The 14,921-nt window shown below is 47.8% G+C and overlaps 1 protein-coding gene and 1 long non-coding RNA gene across 5 annotated transcripts; one reads left to right on the top strand and one right to left on the bottom strand.

The window, feature by feature from the left end:
• Window positions 1-88: 88 nt before the first annotated feature.
• Window positions 89-3,773, bottom strand: Acp5 (acid phosphatase 5, tartrate resistant). 4 transcript variants are annotated; one of them, XM_046437585.2, is made up of 6 exons: window positions 3,611-3,773; window positions 2,347-2,452; window positions 1,834-2,100; window positions 1,497-1,624; window positions 1,048-1,393; window positions 89-682 (listed from the first exon to the last, which is right to left on the bottom strand). In XM_046437585.2, exons 3-6 carry the CDS (start codon window positions 2,098-2,100, stop codon window positions 440-442), a joined length of 984 nt encoding a protein of 327 aa, XP_046293541.1. In that variant the 5' UTR covers window positions 2,347-2,452; window positions 3,611-3,773; the 3' UTR covers window positions 89-439. The 4 variants fall into 4 exon arrangements, with proteins under 4 accessions (XP_046293541.1, XP_046293544.1, XP_046293540.1 ...); XM_046437588.2 differs by having other exon boundaries at window positions 2,347-2,433; XM_046437584.2 differs by lacking the exon at window positions 3,611-3,773 and adding an exon at window positions 3,379-3,512.
• On the top strand, window positions 3,423-6,110 carry LOC131423902 (uncharacterized). The gene is made up of 2 exons (XR_009226042.1): window positions 3,423-3,539; window positions 4,529-6,110. It is a non-coding gene; the product is annotated as an uncharacterized LOC131423902 (long non-coding RNA).
• Window positions 6,111-14,921: the final 8,811 nt, after the last annotated feature.

The raw sequence follows: 14,921 nt of genomic DNA, 5'->3' as shown, positions 1-14,921 counted from the left end.
AGGTTAGGAGGTGGTGGAAGCAGGGGGCAGAGGCTCAGGAGAGCCTGGGCGCTCTAACCCTAAAGAGACAACACATTCCAGGCACACATGAAGCCTTGACAGTTATGCTTTTATTAAATGGCAGTAACAGAAACATGATTGCTTCAGGAACAAGTTTTCCCTCTCTTCCTCCCAGCTCCCCAAAACTCAGCCTAGGTGAGTCTGCCCATGGGGAGTGACATGCCGGCCGGAACACATGTCCATGCTTCATTCACATGTGTGGGCATCTGTGCCACCATGGCCATGTGGTGCTGTGGCTCTCTTTCCTGATCTACCAGTGCACCAGGGGCCTGAGAGACAACCTACCTGTGGCTGGGGTCTCCACAGGGCCACACACCACCCTTGTAGAAGCCCCACTGCCTCCGGCCTCCAAGTGGGCAGGCAGGGTCCTCCTGGGTGTTCAGGGTTTGGCTCGCTTGGGCAGGCTGGTCTTGAAGAGGGATTTTCCTGAGGCTTCGATGTATGTGACGGTCATCTCCTTAGGGCTTATCTCCACATAGGCAAAGCCACCCAGTGAGTCCTCGGCCCCATAGTGGAAGCGCAGGTAGCCGTTGGGGACTTTGCGCTGGTGCCGCACCGAAGGGTCCATGAAGTTCCCCGCCCCACTCAGCACATAGCCCACTCCTTTCTCATCTTGAAGGTACTGAGGACAGAGGAGGAGGCAAGGTCAGTGGAGTCCCCAGCCCTGACTTGGGGTTAACCAGGGGTTCCACCCACGGCTGCCTTGGGCACAGGGCCAAATCTGTCCCTGACCCCATGATGTTTTTTCAGCAAAATGCACAACCCCCCCGACCTCAGTTTCCCCTACAGGGGTGTATTAATGCCACCTCACAGGTCCAGCACTAGTAAGCAACTATTGTCATGATTTTTATGAAACTTTAGGGTATTTTCCTGGATAGAGAGAAAATTCAAATTCAAACCCTTCAGAAGGCCACAGGAGGCCCCCAAACAGCAGGAGGACACCAGAGCTAAGAACCTGGCTCCCCTCCCCACCCACAGAGTCCTCACCTGCAGGTTGTGGTCATGGCCACACAGGTAGGCAGTGACCCCATATTTGACCAGCAGTGGCTGCAGGTGCTTGACCAGACAACGGGTGGGTCCATGTTCCGCAATCGACCACACAGGATAGTGGCCGGCCACCAGCACGTAGTCCTCTTTGGCTGCCGCCAGCTGCTTCTTGAGCCAGGACATCTGGGCTCGGGCCAGCGTCAGGTCTTTGGGCCTCTCAGGCTGCTGGCTGAGGAAATCATTCGAGTTGCCACACAGCGTCACAGTGTCCAGCATGAAGATGGCCACAGATGTGTTGGTCCGTGGGATCTTGAAGTGCAGGCGGTAGAAGGGGCTGGGGAAGTTCCTGTGGAGGAAACCGAGGTCAGGTGTGAGCATTTTGGGCAGAGAAGCACCAGAGCTGTCTCGGGCCCCTTTGTCGCTGTGCGTGAGAGGCAGTGCAGGCTCACCAGCGCTTGGAGACCTTGGAGTAGGCAATCTGTGCCGAGACGTTGCCCAGGTGGTCATGGTTCCCCGCCAGCACATACCAGGGCACATTACGCAGGGAGCGGTCAGAGAACACATCCTCAAAGGTCTCCTGCGGCCAAGAGAAAGGACACCCCCCACCCAATAAGGGTCAACAGCTACCCCAATGCAGCCACAAAATCAGGGCCCAGGGACCAGGGAGTTAGTGTGTGTTCCAGGCACTGGTGGGTTCCCAGTCAGCTTCCCTTTGCCCTCCCCAGAAGGTCACCAGATTGGGTGGCTTCTTCCCACTGCCATCCCCCTACTTTGCCAATCACACACCTGGAACCTCTTGTCATTGACATCATGCACGCCATTGAAGTAGAAGTTGTCCCCCAGGGACAAGATCAAGTCTGCACCCATGGTCTGCACAGTTCTGGCCATCTCCTTAGCGTTGGCTATCTCCCGGGCTGTGTGGAACGGGGCATTGGGGACTCCTCCCCAGTCACCCACAGCCACAAAGCGCAGGGTGGGGGTGGGGGCAGTACAGTCAGCCAGAGGGAGCAGCAGCGAGGCTTGCAGGACCAGCAGCACCGTCCATGTGTCCATCTGGAGGGGAGAGAACATGTCTGGGGCCCTGGCTGAGGCTGGGGAGCAAACCCTTGAGACCCCAGACTGCCCTGCTCTGAGAGAAGAGGAGACCCCTCCCTACAGGGCTGGCGCAGCAGGAAACCCTTGGGTGTCTAGTTCCCAGGACACTGTGGCATGAACTGGCTGGAAGGACTCCAGGGGCCAGGGAGAGTGGCTCTGCAGGGCCCTTCCACCCCCCCTCATTCTGTTGTACCCAGCACTCACCCTGGGGGAGACACAAGTCAGGCTGTGGGGGCTACGAGAGGCAGGTGGGCTCCAGGGCAGAAGTGGAGGTCACAGAGCCTTTATTCCCTGGGGTGGAAGCGGATCACTAGAGAGGATGATGCAGTTTCTCCGAGGACTGTCCCAGAAGCCCTCCCCTTGGGTCATGTGAGCCCTGGACTTCCCCAGAACTGGACATGGGATTCCGGCAGGGGGTCTGGACTCCCGTGGGAAGCAGCGCTGCCTGCACAGCCTCTGGGCTGCCTGCAGGGGCTCGTTTGTGTTGTGGGCAGAGGTGTCCTGTGTTTCCGAGTGTGTCTGTGCATCTGTGTGTGTGCACGTGCAATGTGTGCATGAGGCTGTGGGTTATATACTACGTGTCTGAGAACATCATGCACATCTGTGTGCTCTGAAGACACGCTTGTCCGACCATGTCTGGGTGGGGCTGTTTCCTGTGTGTGGCTGATCAGGCCTGCCTGGGTCTCTGCTCTCTGCAGGGGAGGCCTGGGCTGTGGAGAGACATGTCTGCTGAGCCAGCAAGTCCTATGTTAACCTGCTAGAGTTCTCCTGCGGAGCATTGTGTAGAAGTGTGTGTGGACCAGAATTTGCAAGTCCATCTTACAGGCCGAGTTGTGCTGTGTCTCTCACGTGAACTGTGTGTCTCAGTGACGTGTTGTTTGACAACATCTGAGCATGGGACTCTCCAGGGTCCCAGTGCTCTCCCACTTCTCCATCCCGCACAAAAGCGGCCGTGGTGGCCTCCCTTTTCCAGGAAGTCGTCCCACACCCTTCCCTAGTCTCCCACCCCCCTTTCCAGCAGGAGGAACCCAGGCAGGAGGCCTCTGGAGACAGATCATGTGACTGCAGCCTTCTGACCCTCATACCCTGAGCAGCTGCCGGCAGGCGGTTCATGGAAGCCCAGCCTCAGAGGGAGAGGAACAGGGCTGGGTAGTGCAGGGGTGTGGCCGGCTCCTCACCCCCTGGCCTCCCTCCTCTGCTTTGAACACCGCCCAGACGCGTTCCCTGGACACTCACCACCAGTCCCTCCAATCCCTGCGAGCGAGCGCGGATGGAGAAACCCTCATTCAATGTCAAGGACACAGGCACAGAGAGGGTCGACGGTCACCCAGCTAGGGCTTGCTGTGGGTCCCCTCTCCCTACCCCCCAACCTCTCAGCCGAGACAAACAGGAAGGAAGTGAGTAAGAGGGCTGGCTGAGACCCCTCCCTCGGGGGCGCGGTGCCGAGAGCCCTGGCGGGGGATCTCACCTGCGGTCGGTGGGTTCAGGGTCGAGTCCAAGCGCTGCCACCCGAGCTGAGCTGCAGATACACAGTGGGGCTCGCTCTGGGGCTGCCCGGGTTTTAAGAAGGTGGCAGCCGGCCGGCCCTGCCCGCGGGCCCTAGGCCAGCCCCAGGTGAGCCTAGGCGGAGAGGGCGGGTGCCTCCGCCTCCCCACCCCGAACCCGGAGCCGCCACCAAGAGCCGTGGCCACGCCTCGCAGAGGCCGGCTTGGCGTCTGTGAAATGGGCTAAAGACTCCAGAAGCTGCTCAAACCCATGCATTGCGGTTGTGGCTTGGCCGAGAGGTCAGCTCCAGGACGCGATCGCCTCCTCCTCCTCCTCCCGCACCTCCAGCCCCCGACGCCAACTGGGAGTTGCCACCTGCCCAACGCACTTGGGGCGCCCACTGACCCACTGCCTCGGGTGGTAGCGCTGGAGGAGCCTCAACTCTGGGCTGAGCCAAGATCTAGGAAGGAGGCCTGACATCTTCAGCCGCGGGGCTCCTGGACTTTAAAATGTGTGTGAAAGGCTGGGGGTGTCGCTCGGAGGTAGAGCGCTGGCCTAGCATGCATGAGGCCCTGGATTCCATCCCCAGCACCAAACAAACAGAAGAGAGGGGAGAAGAGTCAATTTTTTCCTTAGAATTCCAAAAAGCCTGAGTAACCCCAGAGCCCTAGAAAGGAGCTTAACTCCTTTCCCATCCCCCGCCCTCCACCCAGAGGATAATGTATGGAAAAGTGAAAAATAGCGACTTTGCAATGGCAGACACCTGGCAGATGCCACCTTAAGGAAACGTCATAGTTCTCTCTCATTGGTACCCAGATGAAACGTCATAGTTCTCTCTCATTGGTACCATGTGTCTTTCTGCTAGTATCTGAGGACACCTCCTGTCTGTGGTTTCTTTCAGAAACTCATCACCACAGGCTGTTGTTGAGAAAAATAAATAACAGACAAGCCCACATCGAAGAACAGTCAACAGAATACCCGACCAGTGCTCTACAAACGAATCCAGAGTTGTTGTAGACTGGACGGGACTGAGGAGGCATGAGGACTGGATGAAGTGTAGGGTCCTGGACGCAATTCTGTACCAGAAAGAGGCCGTGTGGAAAACTGATGAAGTCTGGAGAAAGCCTTGAGTTTTGTAAATAGCAACACAGCCAAGAAATGCCTTTTCACGCTGGGCCTGGGGGTAATCCCAGTGGCTCAGGAAGCTGAGGCAGGAGGATGGGCAGCCTCAGTTCAAAAAGTTCAAAGCCAGCCTCAGCAACTTAGCAGGCGCTCAGTGAGACCCCCATCTCTAAATACAATACAAAATAGAGCTGAGCATGTGGCTCAGTGGTGGGGTGCTCCTGAGTTCAATCTCTGGTACCCTTCCCCCAAAAAAATGCGTTTGTCTTCTTTTATTTTATTATTTTTATTATTATTTTTTTTGGTAAGAAATGAGGTCTCGCCATGTTGCCCAGGCTGGCCTTCAACTCCCAGTTCAAATGATCCCTGTTCCTCACCACAGCCGTCTGCCAAGCTGGAACTACAGATGGGCACCACTGTACCCTATTACTTTTTCTATGCCTGCATTTTTTTTTTTAAGAACTTTGAATGATAGGTGTAAATTATTTATTTATTTATTTATTTTTTGAGAGAGAGAGAGAGAGAATCTTAATATTTATTTATTTATTTTTTTAGTTTTCGGCGGACACAACATCTTTGTATGTGGTGCTGAGGATTGAACCCGGGCTGCACGCATGCCAGGCGAGCGTGCTACCGCTTGAGCCACATCCCCAGGCCCTCTGTGCCTGCATTTATCTTTAGAAAAATAGGATACTTTTGGTACCATTTGATAACTTTTTTTAAAAATTTAATTTTTTTTTTAGTTTAATGATCTTCATTGGCTTCACTTTCAATTCTAGAATTGGGCGATGCTTCAGTCCATTAAGTAGAGAAAGTGTTTCCTTATAACTTTTTCATTTAAGTGTTAGTGAAGCCAGAATTAGACAGGCAGTCAGTGTAGATAGGTAAATCGAGTCAGGTCGGATCAAGGAGGCCAATTTTGAGTGAGTCTGGGGTGTTGGAGACTGTCCCCTGGGGGATTAAAATGTTAATTCCTTCAGAGCCCTTCCTCTACTCTTAGCAAGAGCCTGCCCCTGCTCCAACCTGCTTCCAAGGTAACCTGTCGCAGGAATTTGCTCTCCCTGCAGGAAGCCATAAGGTTGTTAATGTGCCCGGGGCTACTCACCCTGCTCTTCCCTCTTCAGCCCACCTGTTTCCCACTTTTGGTCCTCCCATGGGGCATTCCTGGGCCTTGTCACGTATGCAGGAAGAAGGATAGAAGGATAAGGGGGAAAGGGCAGGAGAACAAAGGAAGCCCAGGACAGACACAGAAAAAGGGCAGAACGCCTCGCTTCTGGGGATACCAGGATACCAGCTACGGCCCCCTTCTCCCTCGCGGGCAAAGTCTGTTACCCCTTTTTAAATAAACCCTGCTTTATATATGCTTGTCTCGGCGTGCCTCTCTAATGTTCAAACTTCAACATGTGGGGAAGCAGGAGTCCTCACCGATAACCGGCAGTATCATTCACACTTTATTTTTAAAATTTATAAAAGCAAAAAACAAAACAAAAAAAACCCACAGTATGTGTGCATGATTAAAGTTAAGTAGACCTAGGGGGCTGGGAGTGTGGCTCAATTGTAGAACATATATTTAGTACCTGCAAAGCCCTAGTTTCAATCCCTGGCATCCTCCTCACCCTGCATAAATAAATAAGTTAAATTAACCATAATTTCTTCAGGGGAGGCATGTGATAAAACCTGTAGATCCTTGTATATTTCTCTGGTCCCCTCCAGTGTTCAGAAGAGGGTCTTCTCTCTGGATTCACCAGAAGAGACCCCTTCTGCAGATTTTCTGTGGGGTTGGATTAGGATTTGGTTCAAAGTCTCCTTCCGCCTCCACCCATGTCCTTTTATTTTATTTTATCATTATGATTTTTGTGTGTGTGGTGCTGGGGATTAAACCCAGGGCCTTGTGCATGTAAGGCAAGCACTCTACCAACTGAGCAATATCCCCAGCTCCCACCCATGTCCTTTTTCCCAGTACCAATGTCAACTCAACCCCAGACGAAGAAGTCAATCCCAGGCCTGTCCTCCCCTCCCTCCTTCCTTCCCTCCCTCCCTTCCTCCCCAACCCTTCCCTAATTTCCAGCCCCCTCCCTTTGTTCTGCTTCTCTGACCTCCACACCCTCCCAGGAACATCCCGAGTCCTCTGACCTCAAGGCCTTCTCACTTGCGGCTCTGGCTGACTGTAGGATTCTTCCTGACTCAGATACCTAGTGGCTTCCTGGCCCACTGTATTTCCCTCCCTTTAACTTATCTTTCGGGGTGTGCTGGGGATGGAATCCAGGGCCTCCTGCCTGCTAGGCAAAGGCTCTGCCTCGGACCTACACCCCCAGCCTGTCCGCAGCCCACAAGCTTATCATCTTGCTATAGTTTTCTCTGAATCAATTATCACTGCTGACAGACTGGTTTATCTTGTTTTCCATCTCTCTCCCCCACGGTGTGAACTCAAAGGAACAAGAATGCTCTCTGTTTTTCTGGCATTTGCAATTGGAAGCCCGCACAGGTGGTCGCTCAGGAATCATTAGGGAAATGATGGAATGAAGGGATGCCCTTTCAGGACACACTGTTCTGTCCATCTTCCATCCAGCCGGAATAGGCAGGCTCTCCCCACCCTCCTGGATTGGATTCCATTGACTCATTTTTAAGTGGTGCCTTTTTTCTGTGTGTGTGTGTGGTTGCTTTTGTTTTTATTTTGGTGCTGGAGCTTGAACCTATGACCTCACCCATGCTAAGCTCCACCACTGAGCTGCATTCCCAGCCCCTAAGTGTCATCATTAGTAATCAGCTGGGACATAACTCTTGGAGACTCTCCCACGACTCCTGGTTAGTTGGAGAGAGAGGGAGAGAGAGATCCGTATCTGTATTTATACCCCTGTATCTTGGTACAAAACTTCAAGTACTCTAGTCAGTACACACTAAGAAGTGCTGGTACAATAGAAACCAAAGTAAAATGTGGTATTTGGGGCTGTATCTTTGAGGTAGATTGCATGGTTAGCATGGATAAGTATCTGAATTCAATGCTTTGTTCCAATGAATAAATAAATTGAATGAGTGAATAAAGGTGGGTAAGCTTGGGCACTTCTCAGTGGACTTTCTGTTTCAGATTCTAGGTCCTCTGCTGTTATTTAGCTGTGTAACTGTGGGCCAGAAACTTTACCTCTCTGTGCCATACTTCATCTCTAACGTGGAAGATGTTAAAGTTGCTTAGTCAGAGTGTGTGGATCAAGTGATTAGCCACAGTGGAAGGATGCACAACACTACCTTGCACATGGCCAGCAACACTCTAAGCCAGCTGTCACTGTTCATTATTATTTCTGCTATTATGTGTGTGAGTATTAGGTCAAGTGGTGGTAATTCGGATAAACTGAGTACATTTAAGAGACAGAAATGCATGTTTGGGATGGGGCTCAGTGAATAGAGCACTTGTCTAGAATGTGAAAAACAAAACCTGAGGTTTGATACCCAGCACTGCAAAAATAAATATTTTTTTAAATATTTTTTTTAGTTGTAGATAGACTCAATACCTTTATTTTATTTACTTATTTATTTATTTTATGTGGTGCTGAGGATCAAACCCAATGCCTCAAATTTGCTAGGCAAGCGCTCTACCACTGAGCCACAACCCCAGCCCTAAATATTTTTTTAATTAAGAAAAAAGCAGAAGGGCTGGGGATGTGGCTCAAGCAGTAGCGCGCTCGCCTGGGATGCGTGCATCCCGGGTTCGATCCTCAGCACCACATACAAAAAAAGATGTTGTGTCCGCCGAAAACTAAAAAATAAATATTAAAAAATTCTCTCTCTCTGTCTCTCTCTCTCTCTTTAAAAAAATAAAATAAAAAATAAGAAAAAGGCAGAAATGATAGGTTGGGGACCAACTCATTCTAGTTTTTCTTGAACTGTCTTGGTTTTATCACAGAAAGTTCACATTCTGGGAAACCCTTCAGTCCCAGATAAATTGGAACAGTTGGTCGTCCCAAGATAGTGAGACACAGGGGTGGGGCTGGGGTTGTGGCTCAGTGGTAGAGCACTCGCCTAGCACAGGTGAGGCACTGGGTTCTATCCCTAGCACCACATTTTAAAAAAATAAATAAACAAAATAAAAGTGTTAAAAAAAATAGTGAGACACAATAATTGGTGAGAACTGTAGCAGGATCCCAGCATTTTATTATGAATGACTTCAAACATCCAGCAAAACTGAAAGAATTACACAGTGAAATCCCTATATATTCATCCCTGGATAATGCAATTAATATCTGAATATGGTTTGCTTTGGTATCACCCACCTTCACAGCTTGGTGAATTGGAATCCACCCCTGAGGAGGAGGTGCAGGGAGAGGAACTGCTTTGGGGGAAGTGAACCAACCCCTGTGTGGATGCACTAGGCATGAGGGCGTCCTCCTGTTCAGGTGGGGAGACAGGCTTTCTTGTGGGAGGCTCAGGACAGAGACCTGTGTTAGCCGATTTTCTGTTACTCTCATGTATACCTAAAATAATCAACTTACAGAGGGAAAGGTTTATTTTGGTTCACAGTTCTGGAGGTGCTAGTCCATGACAGGTTGGCCCTGTCACTTTGGGTCTGTGGAGAAGCAGCACATCATGGCAGGAGCATGTGGTGGATCAAAGAAGCCACAGGAAGAGAATGGGACCCACAATCCCCTGTGACAGCACTAATGAAGGACCCTCAACCTCCCACTAGGGCCCACCTCTTAAAGTTTCTACCACCTCCAAGTAGTGCCACGCTCGGGCCCAAACTTTTAACACTGGGCCTTTGGAGGACATTCCAAACCCTAACTATAGCCAGTCCCTAGCATTTTATTTTGCTTATTTATATTTTTATTTATTTTATATTTTACTTATTTATATTTTGGCTCTGGGGATAGAACTTAGGGCTTCACACAAGATATAAAAGTGATCTATCCATGACCTACATCCCCAGCCCTTTTTGTAAACTTTATTTTAAGACAAGATCTGGCTAAGTTGCCCAGGCTGGCCTCAAACTTATAACCCTTCTGCCTTAGCTTCCCAAGTAGCTAGCTCCTGGCATTTTACTATGAAGGATTTTCAAACACAGCAAATTTGGGCAAGTTATATAGTTGATACCCCTACATACTGACCCCTGGATGATGCAATTAATGTTTGGAGCATGTTTGCTTTTATATCTATTGATCTCTATCTATGGATTCATCCATCTTAATCCTTGTCTTTTTTTTTTTTTTTTTTTTTTTTTTGTAGTGCTGTGTCCCAATAACTCAGGGCCTCATGTATCCTTGGTAATTCTATGCAATTTCTATGCACTTTAATATTAGTTGCATAAATTTGTACGTTTCCTTCCTAACACTTCAGTGCTCTCATTACTAGCTAGAGTTCACTATTTGTTCATAGTCCCTCTCCTCAACCATGTAAAATTTACATATAATGATTCACCGAAATCTACGGGTACACTGATAAATATCAGCTGCAATATAAGCTGGACTTCAAAGCCACTTCTCTGGGATTACTCATTGAATATATCCCATGATATATTGAATATGTCTCATGTATATATGAAATATACGTGTTAATAAACTGTTTAGCCAGGTGCTAAACAGTTTATAATGCAACCATTAAATAAATAACTTATTCACTCCCCAATTATATTTAAAACAACAACAAAATATAATACAATATAAATATAACAGGAAATTTAAGGTCTTGAAAAATAACTTTTTCCTCAACTCTTCTAAGTTCTTAGCTGGAATGGACCCCTGACACACACACACACACACACACACAGGTTAACAAAAGAAAATGAAACAGTTTATTTATTTTCATTTTTTTGGTGGGGGGTACTAGGGATTGAACTCAGGGGCACTCAAACACTGAGCCACATCCCAAGCCCAATTTTGTATTTTATTTAGAGGCAGGGGCTCACTGAATTGCTTAACGTCTTGCTGTTGCTGAGGCTGGCTTTGAGCTTGCGATCCTCCTACAGCGATCCTCCTCCCTCAGCCTCCTGAGCCGCTGGGTTTACAGGCGTGCGCTACCACCACACCTGGCTAAACAGTTTATTAACATGTATAATTCATATATACATGGGACTCATTCAGTGAGTAATCCCAAAGAAGTGGCTTTGAAGTCCAGCTTATATTGCATGTTCAACAGGAACAGTAAATTTTTAGAGAGCTGATAGAACCAGGGGATGGCAACTTCCGGGAAATCAAATAAATAGCAGATGGAGGCTAGTTACTAAAGCTCACGTTCCTGTGTGCCGTGTCCAGAGCCATAGTGTCTAATGTCATCTTCAATGTCTCAAAGGGTAACCCATAGGTGTGACATAGGATGGGCCAACTGGCATCTACAATTATGCCACTGGTTGCTGGAGGCCCTCCTGAGATGACAGGGGGTATCAGAATGGAGTGCCCCCCCCCATTTTTTTTTTCCAAAAGAGTCCACAGAAGGAAAGAAATCTTTCAGGGACATTTGAAAGAAATCTTTGCTGTCCCACAGTCTTCATTCCATCATAATAGGAAAGAATGAATTCTATTTCCTTCCTTCCTTCCTTTCTTTCTTTCTTAATTTTTTTTTTTTAATTTTAATCTGGAGTTTGAATTAGGGAAAGTTTATATCCCCAGTCCTTTTTAAACTCTGTGGCTCAGTGGTTAAGTACCTCTGGGTTCAATCCCCAGTACCACCTCCCCAAACTGGGAGTGCCTACCACTTAGTACATACTTTAAAAAGGTTCACTTTAAATTTTTTTTTTTTTTCCCTGTGCTGGTGATGGATCCCAGGGTCTAAGCCATGCTAAATACATACTTTACCACTGAGTTCCACCCCCAGCCCCTCCATATTTACTATTACCTGGTTGTAATCGTCAAAGGAGTTATAGTTGTTGGGAGAAGAAATAAAGAGGTACTATGGCTTGGATAAGTGTCCCCCAGGCCAGTGGGTTAAAGACTAGGTCCCTAACCATAGTACCAATGGGAGGTGGTGGAGCCTTTGAGAGCAGGAGCCTAGCTGGAGGTCGCTGATCAACAGGGACATGCCCTGGAAGGGGAGATGAGGATCACATCCCTTCCTCTTCCTCTTCCTACTATGATGTGGAAGTTTGCTGTAGCCTGCTCTCCCTGCCCTGATGTGCCATATTGCTCCAGGGCCAACCACCTGACCATAACCACCAAACTCTAAGACCTTGAGCCAAAATAACCTTTCCTCTTTTTAAGTTGCCTTTGGTATTTGTTACAGTAACATAAAGTTGACTGACACAGGGACAAGAGTAAAAATGTTAAACATGGCCAAGAGAGCAACTTTAAGGCCAGGACCACGTAGAAGGCAGGAAGGGATGGAGGAAGAAGATGGATGAAAACAAACTCTTGATCCATCTGCACAGAAAATCAGCAAATGAGAGTTCCATTCACCAGTGAGTGGATCAAGGAAGAGGAGCTGTTCAGAACCTAGGAGAGTTGTAAAGGGAGAAAACCAAAGAATCCATAGATACTCACTTAAAAAAATGTTTTTAAGTTGTCAATGGACCTTTATTTAATTTATTTATATGTGGTGCTGAGAATTGAACCCAGTGCCTCACACACGCCGGGCAAATGCACTACCACTGAGCCCCAGCCGCAGCCCCAGCCCCAGATGCTCCCCTTTTATGACACATTTTATCAGTCTTTTCTCTGCTGCAAATACCTGAGGCTACATAGTTTACAAAGAAAAGAGTTTGTTTGGGTGCAGTGGCACATACCTGTACTCTGAGCTCCTTGGGATGTTCAGGCAGGAGAATTGCAAGTTGGAGGCCAGCCTGGGCCATTTAGTGAGACCCTGACTCAACATAAAAAAAAGGTGGGGTGGAGGCTGGGGCTGTGGCTCAGTGGTGCAGTGCTTGCCTCACATGGGTGAGGCCCTGGGTTCAATCCTCAGCACCACATCTAAATAAAAAACAAATAAAATAAAGGTATGTGTCCATCTACAACTAATATATACATATTAGTTGCAGATATATATATATATATATAATATATATATATATATATATATATATATATATAATATTATATTTATTTATTTTAAAGGATTGGGATATAGCTCAATGGTAGACCACCCCTGGGTTTAATCCCAGAACTGGGGGAGGGGTGCTTATTTAGCTTGTTCTTTTGGACATTTGGATGCTAAAAGTCCTCTGGTGGCCCCATTTGTGCAGCCTTTGGTGAGGACCTTTGTGGCTCCGCACATGGTGGGGAAACGTCTTCTTGGAGAAGAAAACAACTGCACAGGTAGTGCCACTTCATAACAACTCATTCTTGCAAGAACTAAATCACCTGAGACCAGCATTCATCCCTTCCAAGGGTGAGGCCACAGGACCCAACCACCTCCCACAAGGTCCCACCTATTAAAGTTTCTGCCACCTAACTTCCCCACACTGGGGACCAAATTTCCATCAGAGAAGACTTTAGGGGACACATTCAAGTTGTATTCAAACTGTAGCACACACCCTGCACAGATCTGGCTTTAAGATCATGTGCACATGAATTTGCACTTGAAAACTGTAAGTTAAAAAATTTATCTGAAGTTCATTTTATAAACATGGAAAAGATTCTGAGACATGATCCACTTGGTTGAACCTCAAGGGCATTATGCTCAGCAAAATGAGTCCGATGTAAAAGGACAAATAGTGTAGGATTCCACTTATTTGAGATCCCTAAAGTGGTCAAATTCATAGAAAATGGAGTGGAAGGTACCCAGGGTTGGGGGAGGGAGAGGGAGCATTTAATGGGGACAGAACATCAGTTTGGAAAGATGAAAAAGCCCCAGAGCTGATGATGGTGATATTTGCACAACAGTGTGAATGTGCTTCATGCTACTGAACTGTATGCTTCAAAATGATGAAGATGGCAATGTTTTTGTGATATGTATTTTATCACAATTAGAATGTTAAAATACAGAAAAGTACAGAGAATAAACCCTAAAACATGCCACTGTACCCACCACATGAAAAATAAAATGTACATTTGGTCATAATTATTTCACATACACACACCCCCTCCCCTCACTCCCCCCCTTCCCCCCTTCCCCTGCCCTCCTCCTCACAGTACTGGGTATTGAACCCATGGCCCCACATTGCTAGGCAAGCCCTCTACCACTGAACCACACCCCTCACCCCTTTTTATTTTTGGAGACAGGGTCTTGTTAAGTTGCCCCGGCTGGCCTCAGACTTGGGATCCTCCTGCCTCAGCCTCCTGAGTTGCTGGGATTACAGGTATGTGCCACCATGCCCAGTTAACATTTTCTTTTTCTCTTTTTGGAGGTACTAGGGAATCAAACCCAGGGCCTGGCAGATGCTAGGTAAGTACTCTCCTACCATTGAGCTACATTCCCAGCCCTATACATTTTCTTTTTTCTTTTTTTTTTAAAGAGAGAGAGAGAGAATTTTAATATTTATTTCTTATTTTTCGGCGGACACAACATCTTTGTTTGTATGTGGTGCTCAGGATCGAACCCGGGCCGTGCGCATGCCAGGCGAGCGTGCTACCACTTGAGCCACATCCCCAGCCCCCTACACATTTTCTTTTCTTTTTCTTTTTTGGTACTGGAAATTGAACCCAGGGGTGCTTAATCACTGAGCCAAATCCCCAGCCCTTTTTATTTTAGTTTTGAGACAGGGTCTCACTAAGTTGCTTAGGGCCTTGCTGAGTTGCTGAGTTTGGCCTTGAACTTGTGATCTTCCTTCCTCAGCCTCCCAAGCTGCTGGGATTCAAGCCTGCATCACCCTGCATGGCTGCCTATTTTTTTTTTTTTTTTAATGAAACAAAATCAGGAGAAGTAAAGTTGAAGCCTCATCCCCACTCATGATTTCAGCTCAAAAAAATCCTATGTTTTTGAATCCTATTCCTGTCCTCTAGTTGCTTCTCTCTCATTGGAAGGAACAAATACTACCAGATATTTATGTCTACAAAAGACTGACAACTTTAAATAGAAAAGTATCTGATAATTAGGTGGAGCTTGGAGTAGCAGCAGAATATTTAAGAGAACTTAAGTTCCTGCTCATTGAAATATAATCCTCTTGCTGAGGTATTAAGAGGTGGGGCAGGTGGGACTATTAAGAGGCGATGGTCATCTAGGCTCTGACCTCACCAATGGGAGAATCCACTAGTTAATGATCAGTGGGTTCTTGCAGGATGGCCTTTATTGCAAAACCCAGTTCTTTCTGGAGAGCT

Source organism: Marmota monax, unplaced genomic scaffold, assembly GCF_021218885.2.
Source record: "Marmota monax isolate L192 unplaced genomic scaffold, Marmota_monax_Labrador192_F-V1.1 WCK01_AAM20220418_F8-fsc00021, whole genome shotgun sequence".
Taxonomy (NCBI): Eukaryota; Metazoa; Chordata; class Mammalia; order Rodentia; family Sciuridae; genus Marmota; species Marmota monax.
The sequence above is the reverse complement of the archived record's forward strand: the minus strand, read 5'-3'. Positions and strand labels throughout refer to the sequence as shown.